Here is a 22,881-nt window from a genome sequence, read left to right as displayed (position 1 = left end):
GAACACCCCCAGGATTGTTGCACACTGTAGGTGGGAAGTTGACATTTCCTATATTATATTATATTATATTATATTATATTATATTATATTATATTATATTATATTATATTATATTATATTATATTATATTATGAATAGCATTTTTTTCATAATTTTTTCACAAATAAATATTTGTATTTATTTTCTTATATTTTTATATATTTTTATATACAGTAGTGGACAAAAGTGATGTCTTGCCTTTGGAAATTGACATCTTCACCCTTTATTCAAATATTATTTCAAATTTGTTTTGTCAGCATATTGGGTAGTTGTTCTTGGAGTCAATTGTTTTACATTTAATCATTTAGCAGACGCTTTTATCCAAATGAGGAGAGCAATCGAAGCAATCAAACCAACAGTAGGGCAACAATATGCAAGTTTATTTGTGATAATAATGCAATGAAACATTACAAATTGTGCAGACATAATTTCTGGCCAGGCTGCCATACAGAGAAATGATGAACTAATGCAAAAACGTGAGAGAACCAGGAAAATTCTAACAACTGATTATGTTGTTTCTATGCATTTTTTAATGCATTTTTCACTTATTTTCCTTTCATTTTCAGCTGTAGTTTGCCTTTTTTGCCAAATAATTTTGTCAGATACCTTAACCAAGTTTAGTGTTTTGTTCTTCCCTCATATTTAAAACAATATAAAATATGTTCCTCAAATTGTTATGGTTTAATCAAACTTGTATGGAAATAATTAACAAATATCATTTTAGGCCACTACTGTAAATCTATTTTATACCAGTATATATTATACATGTGTGCAATTCTTCACTTTTCATGCAAAATCAATTTCATTAGCAATTTTTTAAGCATAAATATCCTTAAAACAATTATTGCCTAAAACACTTAATGTTACGTAATTCAATATTATATGATCTGAAAACACTATATTTATCTTGTTTTAAGGATGTTTAAGTGTCTTTTGATGAAGAAAATATTTTTTTTGTCACAGTATAGAAAGTAAAGTTGCCTTCCACTCAGAATGCATGTGAAAAGCAAACCGCCTCTTGTGTATCCAATTTCTTTGCAATGCTTCTTATTTTTGTAAGAAACACAAACAGAATGCCGTGATTTCAGTCTTTTGCAAGTTAATGCATAATGCAGACTTCTTAGTATTTTTTATTATATTATTACCGTTTGAAAAATACTATCGCATCAACCCATGATGCCTGATTGGTTGACAAGAAGGAGCTGAACAGACCTCTTTGCAGATGTAGAAGTTTAGCAGCACCATGCTGAAGTTGTACACGATGAGGGTTTTTCGGAGCTGGAAAGGCTCGCGGTTCTGCATGTAAAGGGGTCCGGCCCACAGGAACAGCAGGTAGAGAACGCTGATCCCCAGGGTGGGGAGCGGCGATGACATCATCGGCCATTTCTCCACGCGCTTGTCTGAGAATTAAACACATAAAACGACATTCAGTTCAGGAATTCATATTCCGTTTGCTGGGTTTTAATATTCATATATATTGCTATCTCAGAATCTTCTCACCTGCTATGGTAAGGCTCCATTTATAAAACTCTACAGAGTCATTCATGAAGTGAACGACTGTCTCCATGGCTCTAGTTCTAAGATGATTGTCCTGTGAAGGAACAAACAGAACAGAGGCAGTTTAATAGTGATTTTCCTTGCACAATATGACATGAATTCCTTCAGGACAGCGAGTCATACAAAGATCATTTCACAAGACTAAATATTGGATTTTGATTGCTGATCACATTGTGCCACATTAATGTGCTGTAATAAGATTCTGTTACACAATAACTGATCTAAAATGTATGATGGGTAATAGTCAGTGTTATTTTAGTATCTTGAGATACTATTATAGTTTTCAGTTAAAAACATTTTTCAAAGTTTTTTTTTTTTTATATGTCTATATAGTTTTTATTCATTTAGTTTTAGTTATTTAAGTGCTTCAAGTTAAAGTAAATGAAAATGTTTTTATTAGGGCTGTGAAAAGATTAATCGCGATTAATCGCATCCAAAATAAAAGTTTGTGTTTAAATAATATATGTGTGTGTACGGTGTATAATTAAATTTGTATATATAAATACACACACATGCATGTATATATTTAAGAAAAACTGTGTTATTTATATATATATAAAAATTATACTTATATATAATATAAATTATATATAAATATATACAGTATATGTATGCAAATATTTCTTAAATATATACATGCATGTGTGTGTATTTATGTATACAAAATAATTATACCAAGTACACACACATATATTATGTAAACACAAACTTTTATTTTGGATGCGATTAATCGCGATTAATCTTTTCACAGCCCTAGTTTTTATAGATTATTTTATTTCAAGCAACATTTTAAAAAATTATTTTGGTAACACTTTACTTAAAGCCTTTTGTGTATAATGCATAATGTACACATTTGATCTTTTCATAAATTTAACCAAAGTTCAAAGGCGTTATAATATTTGCAGATTTCTTGTTAAATCTGAATGCATTATACTTTTTAATGGTGTAACATAATAATGTATTTTACTTATAAATGTGGTTACAATTATTCATTTATTATATATAAAAGTTTTAGGAAAAGTGTTACGATGATTTTTTATGATGGTTTTTGTTTGTTAACTTTAACAGCCGTGGTAATAGCATGCTAAAACATAATAATTATGTGTTTGTGTAGGTAAGCAGAATTAACTTGGGTCACAGTTCACCAGTGTCGTTACATAATCAGCCCGTCTCTCATGCTTTATTTAGCAGCCCTATCATTTTACACCGAGACAAACCGAAGGAAAACAGGACAGCTGTGTACGGTACTGGGCCCAAATTTAATATAACACGAAAGAAAAATATGCCAGCAAAGCAGTGAGAGAATAAACTGGTAAAAATACTTGTGGTTACAGAATATCAGTTTAAACTTGATTGTTTTGTTTTTTTGCATAAGAAAATAGTTACACAAATGAAAGAAACAATACATATTCCTGCACATATACATTGTTGTATGCATAATATATATGGTGTTCCCAAAACATGAGACTAAAATGTCTGAATGTCAATGCATTTGATGGAAAATATTCAAATCAAGTGTTGCTGAAATGCTGCAGGATCTTTTCTCTTCACTTTTTTTTCATCATTTTTGCTCATTGTCTTCGAATCAGCTGAGTTTTGACTATTTTTAGTGAATGTATGAAGTCAGTTCTCCTCGGATTCACACAGGTGTACTAGCAGAGTCACATTAATTATGAACATGTTTCACAAACAAGCTCAGTCACACAATACTTAACTCTTCATTTTCAGGGAAGACCATGCAGGGCTAATTGTCACACACGAGGTCTTTATCTCAGTAACTGACAGAAAAAAGTCTAGTTACACAAATGTGTGTTTTGTCTGTGGTTTTACATCATGGTTAATACTGTAGTTTAACTCTTGAATTAGGATACTGTTTGTTTGTGATTCTATCCTCCAAACTAAAGTTGAGTAAACACATCAACACATCAGCATGCATTCAGACAAGAGTTAACTATGAAGGCAGATTTTAACTGAAGGTTGAACTGTGTTTTCAGAGCAAATGTCTTCTCCCCCCCCCCCCCCCCCCCCCCCCCCCCTCTTTCTTTTGTACCTAAAAGCCCATTCACACCAGGAACAATAACTATAACTATATTAGCTTTAAATGCTCGAGCACATTACAGCAGGATGGATTCTGATTGGCTGACAATATTTTGATCATTCATCAGCTGGATAAAATCGTTCTGAAAGTGATTCCAACTATATCGTTTCTCTGTGCCGTTATCATAATAGCTGTGGTATGAACTCTGCTATTCTTGTATGTTTAAAGGGGTGGTACAATGCCCCTTTTTACAATATGTAAAATAAGTCTCTGTTGTGAGTGTGTATGTGAAGTTTTAGCTCAAAATACTCCACAGATATTTTTTTACAGCATGTTAAAATTGTCCCTTTTTGAGGGTCAGTAAAAACACGTTGTTTCGTGTGTGTCCCTTTAAATGCAAATGAGCTGCTGCTCCCGGCACAGAGGGCAGAGCTTCAAGAGCAGCTGCTCCAGACAAGCACTAAAATGTCAGAAACTGTCCTGCCTTTTATGTTTAAACTGGAGTCGGACGTTTCTGAATGGTTAGTTGATGAATTTATGTTGCTGATGTGGAGTTAACTATCTTCAATTAGCATATTCTGTCATGATAATCTATAAAATCGCTTGTGTGGGTACTGTTGTATGATGCCTACAGAGTGACATGCTATTGCATTTGTGTTATGTACTGTTTAGCATTTGAAAAGTCGGATGCGACAGCTTGAGCAGACTCAAAAATGTGCTCTACTACAACAACTCTTCCTCTGTTCTCAACACTACTTGTGTGTTCCCGGGGGCGGGGGTTTTGTCAATTTTAGGGTTATTGATGTCACTAACCCGGGAGGAATGTCGTGTAGTCCCTACCAGCCGTTTGTTATAGTCCTTAAAAAGTGATTTCTTTAAAAGCAAATATCTTACTTTGCTTTGAACTTTGTGCGTTGTAACTTTGCAGATGTTGTAACTTTGCAGATGTTGTTTATGCTCAAACAGCAACATTACACACTAACTAATGTTAGAAAAGTGAAATCATAATCAACCACCTCTTTAGGGCCCATTTACACCAAAAATGATAAGCGTCCACACCTATTTTTTTACAGTCTATGGTCCACACCAGCGGATGCGTGCTTGACTGTCACTTTAAATGCTCGAGCTCTGAAAACCGGATTGATTCTGATTGGCTGTCTATGTTTCTATCGTTCATCAGCCTGGCAAAAAGTTCTGAAAGTGATTCCAACTATATCGTTTCTCTTTGCCGTTATCGTTATAGCTATTCTTTAATACTGAGAACGATTTTTAGAACTATATCTTTATCGTTATCTTTATAGTTGGTGTGAACGGGCCTTAAAGGGATAGTTCACCCAAAAATGGTGCTCATGTTGTAAAATATGTTTTGAGGCCACTTGGCAATGATGATTTTGCAACTATGATTTCACACAACGCGTTTTTTGCATTCCACTGCGCTACTTTTCAATTATTTTTCTATGCGTTTGACCATTGGGCTCGCGTCTTTTGCGGCGTCTCGCGCACAATAAAATAGCCTAGGTTAAATCGAGAACTTGCGGGTTTCCCCCATTCCGCTGCCCGCGTCTCACGTTTTTTAACCCAAAAACGCGATCTGTGTGAACCAGCCCTGAAACGGAAGAGACGGTGCTCTGTTAAAATAAACATGTCACCGGACAGTGCAAAGTTCCCGTCAGTCCCTGAAGACAAAAGCCTCCGTGCGCGTGTGTCAGCAGGTTTCACGAGCATTTGTCAGTCAGGCTTTAATTCCTTTTGATCTACGAGCTTAATTGCCCAGCGACCCACATCTGAGGCCGCAGCTCTCAAAGGGATGATCACTATGAAGGTTATTATCACCAGCAGATGCTTCAAATACGAGCTACACTGAGAGGTCTACAACTTTAACAGAAACGAAGAAACCATAAGTTGCAGCAGTCAGCTACTGTATAACAGTCTGATAATTGTTTATAACTGATATGAGCAACCAAAGTGAGCATATGAAATGATACGAACGTGCGCAGAAATAAAGAAATATCCACAGAATAAAATAAAAGTTTTTTTTTTTTTTGCAGTTAGATTCACCCTATAACATGTATTGTCAAATAACCTAAACATATGTGAAAATGAACTGGTCAAAGTCAGATTTATTTGTTAATAACTAACAATTAACTTGTAATCAATCTGAGTGCATTAGGTCAGTGAAAGTCGATTTATGAGTTCAGATCAGGCAGAAATGGCTATAGGTAACAATGATTACTATACAGTGCATTGGTTCTTTTGAGATAGAAAAAGAAGTGGTTACACTTTATTTTAAGGTGTCAGTAGGCTATTATGGTGTAATTACACATTTAAGGACTGAATTAACTATGTACTTACTATAGGGTATGAGGTTAGGATGAGGGTTTGGTTTAGGCTTAGTTGCATGTAATTATGCATAATTTATAGTTATTACATGTAACACCTGTAACAATAACACTGTGAAATAAAGTGTACCCTTTATTTTAAGGTGTCAATATTACAGTGTAATTATACATTTAAGTACTGAGTAATAATAATTAACTACATGAACTTACTATAGAGTAAGGGTTAGGATGAGGGTTTGGTTTAGGGTTAATTGCATGTAATTATGCATAATATAGTATTATTAGCCTATACATTGTAGGCTAATAATGACACTGAGTAAAGTGTCACCAAAGAAGTTCTTCGCGTTCGGTTCCTCAGTGATTCTGGGTTCTTTAAAGCAGCAGTGCAAGATGGTATTCTCAAGAACTAGAAAATGAAAAGCTATTTCTGGAACTTTTAAATATTCGTCTGTGATATCAAGCTTAAAGGCCCCTTAAACGAGCCACTGAATGACTCCAGGGAACACGACTAATCTCCATTAAAGCGATTTAACTGGATTTGACATTTTGCAGTGAACGCATTTGCATTAAACTGCATGCAAATGTACAATACAAGTACGTAGATCTAGATTGAAATCAGGAGCTGATGCAGAAAATGCACTTGCCACACACAGTCTTACCTTGCGAGCGCGTGCCTATGCCGACATCAGGTGCAGTGCAGCCCAGGTGGAATATGAGAGTGAATAAATGTCTGGATTTAAATCTACAGTGTGCGTTTAAACACATCAACCCCGCAGATTTGGCAATAATAACGCGAAGGCAAACGGAATGTAACTAACGGGACCGGAGCATATGAGGCAAACGCATCTGATCAGTGTAAGCAGACACTGACTGGACACCAGTCTGTCCGGAACTGAGCATGCGCAGTCGCGCCATGTGGGGCTCATGCCGGTGCGCTCGGATAACTCCTTTGTTTAGGCGTTAAGCTTTGTCTCATCTGGGAGAGGTTAATCAATGCATCAGCAGCGCTTGTCTTAACTTAAATATTATATATTTGCGTCTAAGCAAAAATATTTCGAATATATGGCTGTAGTTTTTTATTTTTATAAACGTAATTGTAGTTTAACTATAGGCTACTGCCAAGTTTTAATAAAATACATCCAGGTTTGATCATAACTTTGTACTCAATTTGTATAAATATAATTGTTTTCATATTTAATGATTTCATCTAATAATAATTATAAGTTCTACATCATATTGGCATGCAGTGATTACTTATTGTTATACCTCCTGTATAATGTGTTTTAACGATAATGTTCCACTGACAGGAGTAATTTGTATTCAATTAAAAAAAATATTGATTTCATTGATTTAATCATTTAATTTCTAATAATTAGCCTATTATATTATATTATATTATATTGTTATCATTTAGTTTACGTGGTATTGTATACATTATACATTGGCATGCTGTGAAGTTTATTATTTGTTATATTGTATAAAGTAATGGTATTTTTTCCACTGACAGACCCTTCAGAATGAAATTCCCAAATCCATACATACTGAGTAACCTGTTGCTGAAAATATTTTGTCCCAATGTGAGGACACAATGTAGACACAAGGTGGCAGCAAACCCTAGAAAAAAGTTTCCCCCCCTTATTCTTGTAAGTTCAATGAGTTCAATGAGAAAAAAATCATAAACTATTTTTTTGATCATATTATATCATCAAAAATATATAAGTTTTAACATGGTATAGTTTAAAACTCAATCATATGTTTTTACACAAACTTATTGTATAATGACTCTACAAAGACCTCAAAATGAGACAGAGCTGAAGTAATAATGTATTCTTATAAATATATGTGAATTGGTGTGGTCTTAGCTGGTCTTCCAGCCTGGTCTGGTTTCAAAGGCTGGTTTTAGGCTGGGAGACGAGCTGAACACCAGCTTGATCAGGCTGAGATCAGCTAAAACCAGCTAAGACTGGTTTTAGCAGGTTTTTAAAAAAATTTTTTTTAGCAGGATCATGTTTTTTGTCAGCATGTCACATGTTTAATTCAGCTAGCGAAGTCCAGAAAGTTATTTTGCATTTATAATCCTTTTTTTTATTTTATTTTTGTTTTACTGTTTGTTCAGATAATGGGTCAAGAAAGAGATGTTGACTAAAGTTAGTTAGTTTAGGTCTGAGATGAGCGTTCAGTGTTTCTGTGTCTCACAGGTGTTCTGTTAACAGCGTGATCACTCACAGCAGGAGCAGATGTGCAGTGTGTGAGAGTTCAAGTCAATCTAGCACATCATCTCACCTGTGTGTCACACTGACAGCTGACAACTATACTGGACAACACAACACACTCTACAGGTTTGCTTTCTTTCCTGCATAGAAGATTTGTCTTTCCTTTCTTCCACAACACAATTCTTCCTCACTTACTTACGTTTTTCTTTTTGCACATTACAGTTACAATAGTTCAAAAGTTTAAGGGTCTTAAAGGAATTAATACTTTTATTCATCAAGGATGCATTCAAATTTTTAAGTAAAAAGTTACTTTTAAAAGTAATGTGTTACAATATTGCGCTAGGCTATTCCCTAAAAAAGCAACTAAAAGTAACTAATGGAAAGTAAAATACTTTTTTCTCACCTTGGCTGGATTCGGGCTTGCTTGTTCTATATTAACTAAATAAGAAATTCTATATTTGGCCAATGTAAAGGCCATTTTACATCATAAGTGAAATGAATAAGCAAACACAAATGTGATGTTTAATGTTAAAAGTCATTTTGGATTATTAGTATGGTTGACTTGGATCATCTAAAGACATTGGTTAATAAAGTGAGATTAAATACATAAAGTATATTTGTGTTATTTAACATATTTAATCATTGCAGGTTTGCATATTATTCTGACTTTGCATTTGACTGCTTTAATACATTTCGAGGATTACTGAATCTGTTTTTGTGCAAGTGAGATGAGTAAATGCATGCTCACATTATTCTAGAACTACAATAACCGTCATGTTCACACACAAAGCCTCTGAACTTATGATTTCTCTCAACATGAGGACAAGAGAGCTGTCAGTCAATACAGGGGAAAACTCATTTGTTTAACTCATTTGAAAAAGTAAGTCAGATATTTTGTGTAAATTTAAAAGCAATGCGTTACTTTACTAGTTACTTGAAAAAAGTAATCTGATTACGTAACTCTCATTACTTGTAATGCATTACCCCCAACACTGGTTACAAAAGATTTCTATTTCAAATAAACGCTGTTCCTCTTATACTCTCTATTCATCGAATAATCCTGACAGCCAAATGGTTTCCACAAAAATATGAAGCAGCGCAACTGTTTTCAATACTGATAATAATAAATGTTTCTTGAGCAGCAAATCATCATATTAGAATGATTTCTGAAGGATCATGTGACGCCGAAGACTGGAGTAATGATGCTGAAAATTCAGCTTTGCATTATAGGAATAAAAAAAAAAAAATTAAATGTATAAAAAAATGGTTATTTTAAATTGTCATAATATTTCACAATATTACTGTTTTTACTGTATTTTTGAGTATATAAATGCAGCCTTGGTGAGAATAAGAGACTTCTTTCAAATAGGCTACATGAAATATCTTTCTTTCTTTCTCGGATTTATTCACTTGTTGTTGTAGAAAAAGTCAATGTAGCTGTTTCTCGCTTTATGTGTCTGTTGAGATTCGCCAGGAGACGTTCAGCATCTGTGCTTTCTGAGTCATGTACAACTGTTGTTCACTTACATTGGGACAGAAATGCATTCCGAATCATAAACTCATGAATTAAGGCTGCACATGTGTTTATGGAAGGAATGCAGGAACAGCGATGTTTTGTTCCAATCCTGTTACATGCAAAGTTACATTTCAATTAAAGCAGCACAACTGGTTTCAATAACATTGTTTCTTGGTCACCAAATCAGCATATTGGAATAATTTCTGAAGGATCATGTGACACTGAAGACTGATGCTGAAAAATCAGCTTTGATCACTGGAATAAATTACATTTGATAATATATTCAAATAGAAAACAGTCATTTTAAATTGTAATAATATAACTGTTTTGATCAATTAAATGCAGCCTTGTCGAGCAGAGGAGACTTCTTTAAAAAAAAAAAAAAATTAATTATTCCAAACTTTGCTTGACACATTCGAGTTAAGTCAAGCAAATAAAGTAACGAAGTTCAGCATCCTGATAATTATCTCAATAAGTCATGGAAACATATAAAGCAAGTTTCCTCCGAATGACCCGAATACCTGCGGGTTATTTTGAAGACACTATTACATGCGAAAAGTTTTGTAAGTTCATCCAGACACATATCCAGATGGATAGTCTTTCCTGAATGTGAGTTGAGGTCCGTTTGTCTGCTGTCTAGTTTTCATTCACAAACTGATCTAATTTAGTGTCGCTTAGGGCTTTTCACTCTCCATTTTATAAAGCTTAGCTGAGATCATCCAAACAAACCGAAGGAGTCTCACATTTCAGCTCATGGGAGTGTGTGTTGTTTTGAAGTCAGATGAAAAAGAGAGAAGGGCTGTTTTGATTACAGTGCAGACGTGATTATGAGTCTGTATGTTGATTTGTTTAGTATGTGCGCTCCATTAAATAGAAGCTGCTCTGTTTGTGTCCTCCTCCGGCTTTTACTCCGACGCTCAAGGGCTGATGGCCGGACACGTGGAGACGGAAAGAACCCCTGGATGGCACAAGGGAAGGAAAGAAGCACAGACAGAGCGATAATGAGTTTCACTGTGAGAGTGAACAGTCTGGTGATGTAAAGCTTTAGACACTGGATCCATTTCTAGCCACTCAAAAAACATTATATGTTTATATTATATGCATGTGTAGATAAAAAATCTTATTGAGTGATACAAAGCTGAATTGTCAGCATCATTACTCCAGTCTTCAGAGTCACATGATCCTTCAGAAATATGATTCTAATGATTTGCTGGTCAAGAAACATTTCTGATTATTATCAATGTTGAGAACAGCTCTGCTGCTTCATATTTTTGTGGAAAGAGTGATGCATTTTATTATTCAGGATTCTTTGATGAATAGAAACTTAGACAGATAATCAGACATGATTAATCATGTGTTTCTTGAGCAGCAAATCATCATATCAGAATGATTTCTGAAGGATCATGTGACTCTGAAAATTCCGATTTGATCACAAAAATAAATGACATTAAAACAATATTCAAATAGAAAACAGTTATTTTAAATTGTAATAATATTTCACAATATTACTGTATTTCTGATCTAATAAATGCAGCCTTGGTGAGGATATTAAGTTACAAAACATCACAAAACATTGAAAAACTTTACTGACCCCAAACGTTTAAGTGGTAGTGATGGATACAAGAAAATTTACAGCATAACAGTAATGTCCCAGCTGTGTGTTTGTGTAAATCACAGTGAAGTTTGGACTGAGTGTGTGTTGTGCCTATACAGAAGTGAAGAAGCCATGTGTGCATGTGATGTTTAACTCAGTCAAGATGTGAATCCTTCTCACTCACACACTGTTGGGAAAGCACAGCATGCTGGGAGACGCTCACACGGGACAACGTGTTTCACTTGTGTCTCACATGCTTTGTTTTACCTGTGGAAGTGTGTGTCTGTGAGAAAGAAGGAGAAACATTTGCTTTTATTCGTTAGTAGAAGCTTTTATAAAAATCTGTTTACCCAATATCACAGTTTCTGCTGTCTGTGTTAGACTAAAAGTTTGTAAGTGAATGTTAGTGAATGCATGCATCCCGATCTGATTGGACAAAGACGTTGTGGCTTTCAGCTCATTGTTATTTCAGCTGGAAGTAGGGCTGTTTTTTTCCAGAGGTTTTTAGCGGTTGTAAAAGCACATTAGTGTGTGTAAGGGAGTGAATGCACTGAATAAGGGTGCAACTGGTGTTGAACACATGCAGCAAAACCGCTCGAGTCCTTAAATGAACTCAGAAAAGGACACACCCTCAGACACAGACTGAAACACGCCAATGTGGACGAGAGATACTCTCTCTCTCTCTCTCTCTCTCTTTCCCTCTTTTTCTTTCTCTCTGTAATCTCAGTTTCAACTGCTGTTGCTTTATTAGCATGACCAAAGTCTTTACAATGAGATAAAATGCAGCATACAATGACAACTACAGTAATATTAAAAAGTAAATATATTGAAAAATAAATGAGAAATTTTTAAAAGTGAAAGATCTATGGTATAAAAGTGGAGTGAACTAAAATGAGAAAATAAAGTCAAATGCTAAATAACATCAGTAAAAATGCAGTATAGGCTACACGTAATATTAGCAAACAAACAAAATAACACAAAGCGAAGTAACCATTAAGTCAGTGAAAGTAATGTATTAAAATATTTAATATTCCAAATGCAGCAAAAGAGTACAGTAATTAGAACAGAATGAGTGAAATAAAGTAAACGCATGCAGTGCAGTAAACAAATAATACTAGCAAATAAACAAAATAATTTAAATAAAATAACCTAATACACTAATCATTAACTAATACACTTTTATTAAGAGTCTCTCTTTCTTTCTATGATCTGAATATGTTGTGCGTCTGTGGTGGTCACATGTTGTCTGGCAACTTCGCCCTCGCCTTCGTAACGCATTCTCAGAAACGAATTATTGTATTCATGAAAATAAGACCTGGCTGTAAAGGTCGTTGCCGTGTGGCAGGCGAGGCGGCATAATCTAGAGGAGGCGTGTTGACCTTTTTGTTTCGTGTAAAGTGATCCAGCATGGAATAAGCATGGAGTTATCGTTCAATCACGGCCCAGTTTATCAAACGTCGGGCTAATCAGTCTAATGCGTCCTGAGGCGGAGGGAGAGTGGAACAAACTGATGCGACCCCTCCGGCTCCACGCCGTATGAACCAGTAAATCATACCTCAGCCTTCTCTGATCCTCCCGTGAATCCGCTTCTGTCAAAATAAGCTGTCAAGAGGGGTTTTGCCGCGAAAGCGTAATGCATAATGCACCTGGTCAGTTGTTTCTCTTGGATTTTTAGGTGTGTTTCAGTAATGAGAAAAATGTTTGTCACATGCATAATATGAAAGTGTTTAGTGTAATGCACTTAAAGGGATGGTTCGGAGTAAAATCAACCTAGGGTCCTTTGTACCATGACCTCAAACCAAACACCCCCCCAGAAGCCTTTTTTCCCTTGGTCGAACATTATTAAAGTTAGAGCTTATTTAGAGATATCAGCCGAATGGCTTAGTGCAGGCGCTAATGGATCCAAGGATGTATCTCGTAAATTACCCCACTAATCAGAGGTGGACAGTAACAAAGTAAATTTACTTGAGTACTGTACTTAAGTACACTTTTTGAGTATCTGTACTTTACTTGAGTATTATTTTTTCTGGAAACATTTTACTTTAACTTCACTACATTTGAAAGACAAATATCGTACCTTTTACTCCACTACAATTCTGTCATGGTCCTTGAGTAGAAAGTAACATCAGTCAGTGGATGATTTTGGTTGCAGGGGTTGCATTTTGGTTGGAAATGAAAGTCGGGTTGACGTCAGAACCCTGCATCTGATTGACAACAGAACCCGACGTCAGATTGACGTTGGATATTGATTGAAAATGAAAGTCGGGTTGACGTCAGAACCCTGCATCTGATTGACAACAGAACCCGACGTCAGATTGACGTTGGATAATGATTGAAAATAAAAGTCGGGTTGACGTCAGAACCCGACTGATGTTGGTTTCTGACGTCAACCCTATTTTCATTTTCAACCACAATACAACGTCTGTCCAATGTTGGAGATCAACGTCAATCTGACTTTGGATTCTGACATAAACCTGATTTTCATTTTCAACGTTGGGTTTGGTTTTCTAAATGCGAATTTTGTCACTTTTTTGGAGCACACTAGATTATAGATAACAGTAAGGCTAACATATTCACACTAAAAGCCAAAAAACTTTAAATAGGGCAATATTTTAGGGAACAGCCATTTGGGTGTCCGAAACCATTGTGGACGTTATTTAGTGCACTTATTCAATCTCATATTCAATCCCACTACTGGAACTGTGTTCTAGAAATAAATTTGATATTGATATGAGGGTAGGCAGGCATAGATTCAGAGGCATACGGTACTTTAAGTATTACATACAACAATGCAACAATAATAAAACAATGCATTGACATTTACTTTTTACTTTTGATACTTAAGTATTTTTTAAAACGAGTACTTCTGTACTTTTACTTAAGTAAAAATAGGTCTTTACAACTTTTACTTGTAACAGAGTAATATTTGACCAGTAGCCTAGTATCTATACTTTCACTCAAGTAAGGAAGTTGTGTACTTCGTCCACCTCTGCCACTAATAATGCCCAGAATGGTACCAAACTTCTACAAATAGGTTCTGTATTCATAAAACGAGGCATTGGAAAGTTTGTAAGTACGTCAGGAGTTTATTTAAATAACACTTGTCTGACGGCTCATGCTACCGCTAACCCGCACGTTGACGTCACTTCCCTGATTTGGGAAAAGCCCGTAAAAGTCCTGACAGAAAGCGAAATAAGAAATTATTAGTTAACACTAAGTTGTCAACACTTCGGAAAACTAATAATTCGTCGTTACACTACATCCTCATGCATCACTTTCTGCCAGGACTTTTACCGGCTTTTCAAAACGAGCCCAACTGACAATGGAAGGCAACGAGTCTCACACAGTTGATGAGTTGATTTGTCGATGTTATAATATGCCTCTGCTCATGAGCTTTTTAGATGGATGGATGACAAGGCTTTTTATGTCGGGGAATCTGCGATCTCTGACCCAGTTTGTTTGCCTACCTTTGATGCAATAGGTTGTGTTTTCCGCCAACTGGCAACCTGGGGTGTCGAAATTGGCAGTGGGCGGGATCACACAGATCAAAACCTAAACAAAACATTCTGACACAGAATGCAGATTCCACATTAAGAATAACAAGCTATAGCTGTGTTTTTGAGAGAAACAAGTATGTGAACTTTGCATGTTTCCTAAATATCTGCAAACATATTATAGTGTTTTTATGCTTTAGTACAGTCTAAATAATTACATACAGCACCTTTAAAGACCAGATGACTTTGAACGAACATTCTATTGACATTAGTCAATGTGGCGAGCAGGACGAGGCCGAGGGCCGTGAGAGAGCGGCACGAGGCCGGTGGCGTGATTACTGATGAGCGACACCTGCGCGACGCACCGGTCTCGTATCTCTCACGGAGGAGCGGAAACTTCACTCTTAAGTTCTCTCTGCACAAACTTTAAAAACGCGAACCTGTGAGAACGCTAATGGCGTGCACATGCATATAACGTGTTTAGTATTGGTATCAAAGAGCACTCCCAGGTTCCTAACCGTCGACGAGGACTTGTCAGAGCAGCCATCAAGTGTTAGACAGTATTCTGGGTTATTACGTGAGGAAGTTTTTTTGTCCAATAAATAGAATCTGTTTTTTCAGAATTAAGTAGTATAGGAGATTACTAGTCATCCAATTTTTTATATCACCTATGCATTCCTTTAATTTTGTGAATTGGTAAGTTTCGTCGGGGCGTGAAGAAATATAGAGCTAACTAACTCTGTTATTATAATTACTGGACGGACGTTTGTTCATAACTTTGAGAGAACGTTTGCCAAAGTTCTGAGAATGTTCCCTGTTAGCTAGGCATTCACTGATAATCTTACCCTCTCTAAAGCTCACTTTCTAGGTTGCATCCAGATTTAAAAAATGTTGCAGTGCAATTTTTAACTACACATACTGAAGCAGTGCCTTTTTGGCATCAGTCTACTGTAATGGTGGTCATGCTTGGTAAAAACAGAGCCGAAAAGAACTTTACGTAAAGGACACCTCATAAAAGTAGTTTATGGTTGCTTGTAATATATTTATTGTTGTGTTCTGGACATGATGTTGTGTGTATGTGGGTAGACGCTCTCAAACTGAGTTTTGTCAAGCCAGATCGAACAGTACAATTAATTCTGCATTGTGTGTATAAAAGCTCTGGTAGAAACAGGGTTCTGGCGTTTTTCCCAAACGCTGAGATGGCGTGTCCTTTTTCCCATAATGGTCTCCAACGGCAAGCGGACTTCCAGGGTAAAACTGGAGCCAAGCAGACATGCCAGCATCCTTCGCCCAGAGAGTGATGTTTTGTTGGGAAAGTTTCCTGCTACTTGAGCCTTGAGGACTGTCATGGCTGGAGGGTCTTTTTCGGGAAAGTCTGTGAGTTTTTCTTCTGTGTATGGTTACAGTTAAGACAAAAACAATGGTGCATTGAGGTCAGATTGTTGTACCATGAGAGAATGAATTATGCAACAATCACGCACAGGCAGAAAAGACCAGATTAAACCAGCCTGATGTGATCTGCCGGTCTTAGCTTGACTCCCTGCATAGGTGTTCAGCGGGTTTGGCAAGCTAGCAACTGACCAAACCATCAAAAACCCAAGTTTCAACAGCCTGAAGCCCAGAAAAATGCTCTAGGTTCATTGAAGCTTTTGTTGTTTTGCAGGGTTTACACAAACAAACTGGCTGCCAAGTCATTTTGATGTATTTTTTCTTTTTATAGAGTTTGCCGCATGGAGACACGGGCCGAGGTGCCCAGTGACGGACTAGCAGAAACTGGTATGGTGCCCTTTCTTACTTCCACACCACACTTCACTTAAAACACCCCCAAAACTCCCACAATCCTCCTTTGATCTTTAGAGTCTTCAGGGATCAAGTCTGCATCCTCAAAGGCTTATTGAGAAATTGAAAAATTTTAAAAAATTGAAACATCCACCAGCAAGCTGCAAGGCTTTGTGCCGTGACTCAGTATTTCCCCAACTTTTTTTCTGTGTGTGTGTGTGTGTGTGTGAGTGTTACCAGTTTAGATGTTCAAACTGTTCCTGAATTTAAAAGAGATTAAATTAAATTGTACAAACTTATAAAGTCTAAAAGTTGTATTGCAAATTTTTTTTAAATAATATATTATTATTATACTCATTTTTACAGTGTAAAGTACAATAGTAATATTTCTGAATAATTATAATAAAATATTATCATTATTAATAAATCATAACATTTTTGTCCAAATTATGTTTTTCAGTGGTTTAACATAAAGAAATGAAGTACTGTATTAGAAAATATTAAATATAAAATAATTCAAATATTAGATTTGTATTTTTACAGTTGTTATGTAAAATAAAATAATAATAATATTTATTATTATTATTGTAATACTCATTTTTATTTTACAGTGAAATAGTACAATAGTAATATTTGGGTTAGGTTCTGTTTGGAATTTGCATACAGCTTTTATAGTATTTTAACGTATTACTCAACATGAAAACTGGTGTTAAAACACAAACCAACCAATTATTATTATTGATATATGATTTTTAAAAAATGGCCAAACTGGGTTTAATGAAAATGAAAATTAATTAAGACAGCCACAAATTAAAATATAACATTTCTTTTCTTAAATACTATTTTTGCAGCAAAATATTAAAATTTGTGGCCAAATTGTGCAGCCCTACAAACAAGCACAGCAAACCCGTTTTTTTTTTTTAATAATCACAATGGCAATTTTCATTCGATTTTTCCCCCCCAAAATTGTGCATCCCAGAGTAGGTTACGTTAGGTTAGACTCTAGGTTTCATCAGCATGGGATGGGTTAGGTGTCTCAGGGGGCGGAGTCGTGTATTCTGACATCTTGGCTGACGGGCGGCTCAGGTAATCAGCTCTGCTGGGATTCTAGAGCTCTAATCGGCTGAACTCCGTCATTCTGTTTTAGAGCTAAACCTTCAGAGAGCCCTGCACCAGTAACCCTGTGCACTCCCCTCACATCCAGGGCCAGCGTCCACGTCAGTGTGGGTCACATTAGCGCCAAGCCAACGGGTGCTTCTGATGACGGGGCAGCGCAGGAAGGCGAAGAAAGGAAAAAGTTTTTGTCGAGTGACGTGAGAAATTGTGGGTGCGTCTCAATCAGCTCCCGAGCTCGTGAATCAGTGTATCGTGAACATGAATTCGGGCACTGGTAAGGATCCTGGTTCACTACACACTGAGATAGTGATTACTCAATTTCCGGTGACATGACTACATACAATGTCAAAATGCAACATTAATGCTGCACTCAATAAAGTGCTCATGGGCATTCATTGGATAACCATACATCAAGAAATGTAAATTGCCTATAGGTTGTACATGTAATGAGAGTGAATTTACTTGGATTAATGACTGAAATTGAATGGTATTCAACAAAGGGCAGGGCCTATTGGATATTATTATTTAAACACATTGTTCTGTTACATATCCTTACAACATTTCAGCCAAATATAATTATAAATGTGAACAAGGTGTGTTCACTGTCTAGCGATGTGATAAAATAAAATAAAACTGTTCGTCTTTTTAAATCTATCACGTGTCATATTTACTGAGTTGGCTCGTGCGTTTTATTTTTCTTTCTTCAGAAATGTGACGTAATTTCTGGTAAGTGAGCATAGATGCTTCCTGGTTTTTGCAATGCATTGTGGGATTTTTCAGGGAGCGAACTTTCCAGTGCACTGGAATGATTTTGCGATTGAGACAGATCTTATAATAGCCGACTCCCTCATCAGTGTCTTGACTACTGAACTAGGGAGCTGGTTGAGACGCACCCATAGTGAGCATTGATGCTCCCTGGTTTTTGCAATGCATTGTGGGATTTTTCAGGGAGCGAACTTTCCCGTGCACTGGAATGATTTTGCGATTGAGACAGATCTTAAAATAGCCGACCCCCTCATCAGTGTCTTGACTACTGAACTAGGGAGCTGGTTGAGACGCACCCTAGTGAGCATTGATGCTCCCTGGATTTTGCAGGATTGAGACGCACCCTATGTCTGTGCATTGCAAAGATAAAGCGTCCTGAGAGATTACTCATCCGTACGACACAAGCCAACAAATCCATTACAGGGGCCGTTTTTATGTCAAATTAGATCACTCAGAAATGTGTTTATGAACTCTCTTAAATTATTCCGGATAAATGAACCGAGCAACGTTTCCAAAAATGAATTAGAAGCTGTTAGTTGCTCAATACTTTTATGCTGTCATACAACTAAAGGAACTTATAACCATAAAGACGACTTACATTTTCATTAAAATGCATCCTAATTACTCCATTTCTTATGCTGATTATAGTTATTAAGGATATATAGAAGCTACAGGAATTAAAGGATTCGGCCCTTTTTGTGATTTGTGGCACATTTTCCACCAAGTCAGAGCCTGTTCAAGCAGCGCTTCAGCCAAAACAGCCGGAAAAATACATATTTCTTACAGCCACAGAGTCAAAAGCCATGCTAAACAATATCTATGGCCTCAATATTCCCATGCTGAACTGGAAATAAAACAGAAAAACTCATTTTGTGAGGAGTGTTTGGTCTGTCATATGAGCTGAATTATAAACACACTTAAAGAGGGAGATTCTTCTCATAATGTGATACGGAGATCTGATGCAGAGATGTGGAGCAGCACACAAACCACATAACATAAATATCACTGCAAATAAAATGTGTATATGACAAAAATTAAATGAAGAATGTAGGCCTGTCACAAAGTCTCCACAATTAAGACTTGTCATTAAGGAGAAATATTTACACAGAATATTGACAGAAAGACAAAAGGCTTAATATGCATTGTAAGCGCAAGTGCCCTGGTTTCGCTGGTTATCTTGGTGTGTGTGTGTGTGAATCACAGAAACAGAGGTATGTGTCTAATCTGTGGATTTTGAGAGAAACATAATTTCATAATTTATGAGAGAAACATCTTAGAGGTTCTGAATTTTTCTGTTCAATGTTGAGTGCCACTGAGAACACACACACACACACACACACACACACACACAGGTTTCTGCATGATTTGATTCTGGGTTTTCACAGTACACTTACTGTAAATGCAAACATAGGGCACGAACACTTCCTGTTAGAATGAATGGCCAATTGAATTACAAGCTGAATAAAATGATATGGTGAGACATGAAAACACAAATAATATGATGCCAGACAGGATTTCGAGTCTGTTTGTGCATGCATATAGATGAAACACAAATGAAGAAAATCCTTGATTCTATTCAGATATTATCACAGAGATAAATGAATAATAAGGTTAGATGGTTTTATGGCAGTATGAATTATCTTAGTTTTATTGTTGTTTTTAGTTCTGTTCAAAGGATTGGGGTCGGTAAGATTTTTAATGTTTTTGAAAGAAGCCTCTTAGAGGCTGCATTTATTTGATCAAAAATACAGTAAATACAGAAATATTATTATAATTTAAAATGAATGTATTTTAAAATTGTATTTATTCCTGTGATCAAAGCTGAATTTTCAGCATCATTACTCCAGTCTTTAGTGTCACATGATTCTTCAGAAATCATTCCAATATGATGATTTGATGCTTAAGAAACATTTATGATATTATCAGTGTTGTGCTGCTTCATATTTGTGGAAACAGTGATACATTTTTCAGGATTATTTAATGAATAGAAAGTTAAAAACAGAGAAAAACAAATATAAATCCTTTGTAACATTATATAAATGTCTTTACTGTCACTTTTGATCAGCTTAATGCATCCTTGCTGAATAGAAGAATTAATTTCTATTAAAACAATTGTACTGACTGACCCCAAATGAATGGTATATAGTGTACACACACACACACACACACACACAGGCTGGATTTGTGTTTTCAGGTCTCACCATATCATTTTATTCATCTGGCCAGTCTAGCAAGAAGTGCTCTTGACTTCATTCTCTGTATTTGCAATTACAGTTTGTATTTTATGTGATATTTTGTTAAATATGATTTTGAAAAAAAATTTTTTTTTGAACAGACAAATCCAGAACCAGGTTCCTCTCATAAATTATGACTCACTAACTCACGACTATAAAACTATTCTTTCAAACACAAACACAATCTACAGGCATGGACAGATGGACGGTAAATCAAATGTTTTTGTCTCATCCTTCTTCATTTTCATGTTTTCTTTTTTTAGAAACACAATCCACTTTTAAAAAAGTCAACTTTATAAAATAAACATGCTTTGAGAGTAATACTAATTGGCCAAATACTTATTCATATATTTTTGGGCTTTTTGCCTGTTTTTATAGGACAGTAGAGTGTAGACAGAAAGTAGGGGTGAGAGAGAGGGAGTGGGGTCGGGATATGACCCGGGACATGTGCACAGTCCCATGCAGATCATCTGTGAGTTTAACCCCAAGCATGGGTCAAAATACTATCTGGAAAAAATCTGGATTTTTTTTTTTTTTTTTTTTTTTTGCGACATTGCTTTATCTATCTTCACTATCTTACAGTATGTTATGCTATAGCTTTTAGATCATTTGCACAGTAAAAAATTATCCGAAAAGTTTTATCTGCTATGAGCAGATTCCCCATACGGGAAAAGTGCATGACCCAAGTTGTCAGAGACAGGAGAATGCTTTAAATTCAGCGCTTCAAACTAAAAGCATAAGCAGTTCTTGTGGCTGGCCCTGTCATGCTTTGACAAGTGCATAATTAGCATTTTACTTTTATATCCTTACCTGTAAATGTTATAAAGTCTCGTGAGTATTTCCATTTTGCATCAAGCGAGTCTCCGTTAAACTTAACAAACTTCGATGGACGAGCGCCGGTGCGCATGTGTCAAACAGATGAAGTGCTGTAGAACAGGAGCACAAGAAGTCTTGTCTGACTAAAATATACATTTACATTTACATTTACATTTATTCATTTAGCTGACGCTTTTATCCAAAGCGACTTACAATTGCTATATATGTCAGAGGTCGCACGCCTCTGGAGCAACTAGGGGTTAAGTGTCTTGCTCAGGGACACATTGGTGGCTCACAGTGGATTCGAACCCGGGTCTCTCACACCAAAGGCATGTGTCTTATCCATTGCGCCACACACACCCCCAGTACAGTACATTTTACACACACATATACACTCACCGGCCACTTTATTAGGTACACCTTGCTATAGGGACCCCATTTTGCCTTCAGAACTGCCTTAATTCTTCACAGCACAGATTCAACAAGGTGCTGGAAACATCCCAAATCTGCTCTATTGGATTGAGATCTGGAGACTGTGGAGGTTTGAGTTTAGCGAACTCACTGTCATGATCAAGAAACCAGTTTGAGATGATTTGAGCTTTATGATATGGTGTGTTATCCTGCTAGAAGTATCCATCAGAAGAAGATACACTGTGGTCATAAAGGGATGGACATGATCAGCATCAATACTCAGGATGGCTGTGGAGTTTAATCGATGATCAATTGGCACTAAGAGACCCAAAGTGTGCAAGAAAATATCCCACCATCATTACACCACCAGCAGCCTGAAGCGCTGATACCAGGCAGGATGGATTCATGCTTTCATGTTGTTTACACCAAATTCTGACCCGACCATCTGAACGCTGAAGCAGAAATGGAGACTCATCAGACCAGGCAATGTTCTCCCAATCTTCTATTGTCCAGTTTTGTTGAGCCGTGTGAATTACAGTTTCTGTTCTCATCTGACAGGAGTTTCACCGGTGTGTGTCTTCTGCTGCTGGAGCTCGTCTTCTTCAAGGTTTGATGTGTTGTGTGTTCAGAGATGCTCTTCTGCAGACCTCGGTTGTAACAAGTGGATATTTGAGTTACTGTTGTCTTTCTATCAGCTGAACCAGTCTGGTCATTCTCCTCTGATCTTTGAAATCAACAAGGCATTTTCTCCAACAGAACTGACACTTACTGGATATTTTCTCTTTTTCAGATAATTCTCTGTAAACCCTAGAGATGGTTGTGCGTGAAAATCCCAGTAGATCAGCAGTTTTTGAAATATTCAGACCAGCCGGTCTGGCACCAACAACCATGACACATTCAAAGTCACTAAAATCCCCTTTCTTCCTCGTTCTGATGCTCAGCTTGAACTTCAGCAGATCGTCTTGATCAT

At 36.4% G+C, this 22,881-nt stretch overlaps 1 protein-coding gene across 1 annotated transcript in view; it reads right to left on the bottom strand.

Annotated features, from left to right (window-relative positions):
* The window catches only part of elovl4b (ELOVL fatty acid elongase 4b), a 13,719-nt gene extending 6,798 nt beyond the window's left edge, over positions 1-6,921 (bottom strand). Inside the window, exons 1-3 of the mRNA XM_079849996.1 lie at positions 6,633-6,921; positions 1,540-1,630; positions 1,252-1,439 (exon numbers count right to left, since the gene is read on the bottom strand). Of these exons, the coding sequence (XP_079706122.1) occupies positions 1,252-1,439; positions 1,540-1,606 (255 nt within the window). The 5' untranslated portion in view covers positions 1,607-1,630; positions 6,633-6,921. The remainder of the gene's footprint in view (positions 1-1,251; positions 1,440-1,539; positions 1,631-6,632) is intronic.
* Positions 6,922-22,881: the final 15,960 nt, after the last annotated feature.

Source organism: Squalius cephalus (genome assembly GCF_949319135.1).
Source record: "Squalius cephalus genome assembly, chromosome: 18".
NCBI classification, from domain to species: Eukaryota; Metazoa; Chordata; class Actinopteri; order Cypriniformes; family Leuciscidae; genus Squalius; species Squalius cephalus.
Note: the sequence above shows the minus strand (reverse complement) of the source record. Positions and strands in the feature narration are given on the sequence as shown.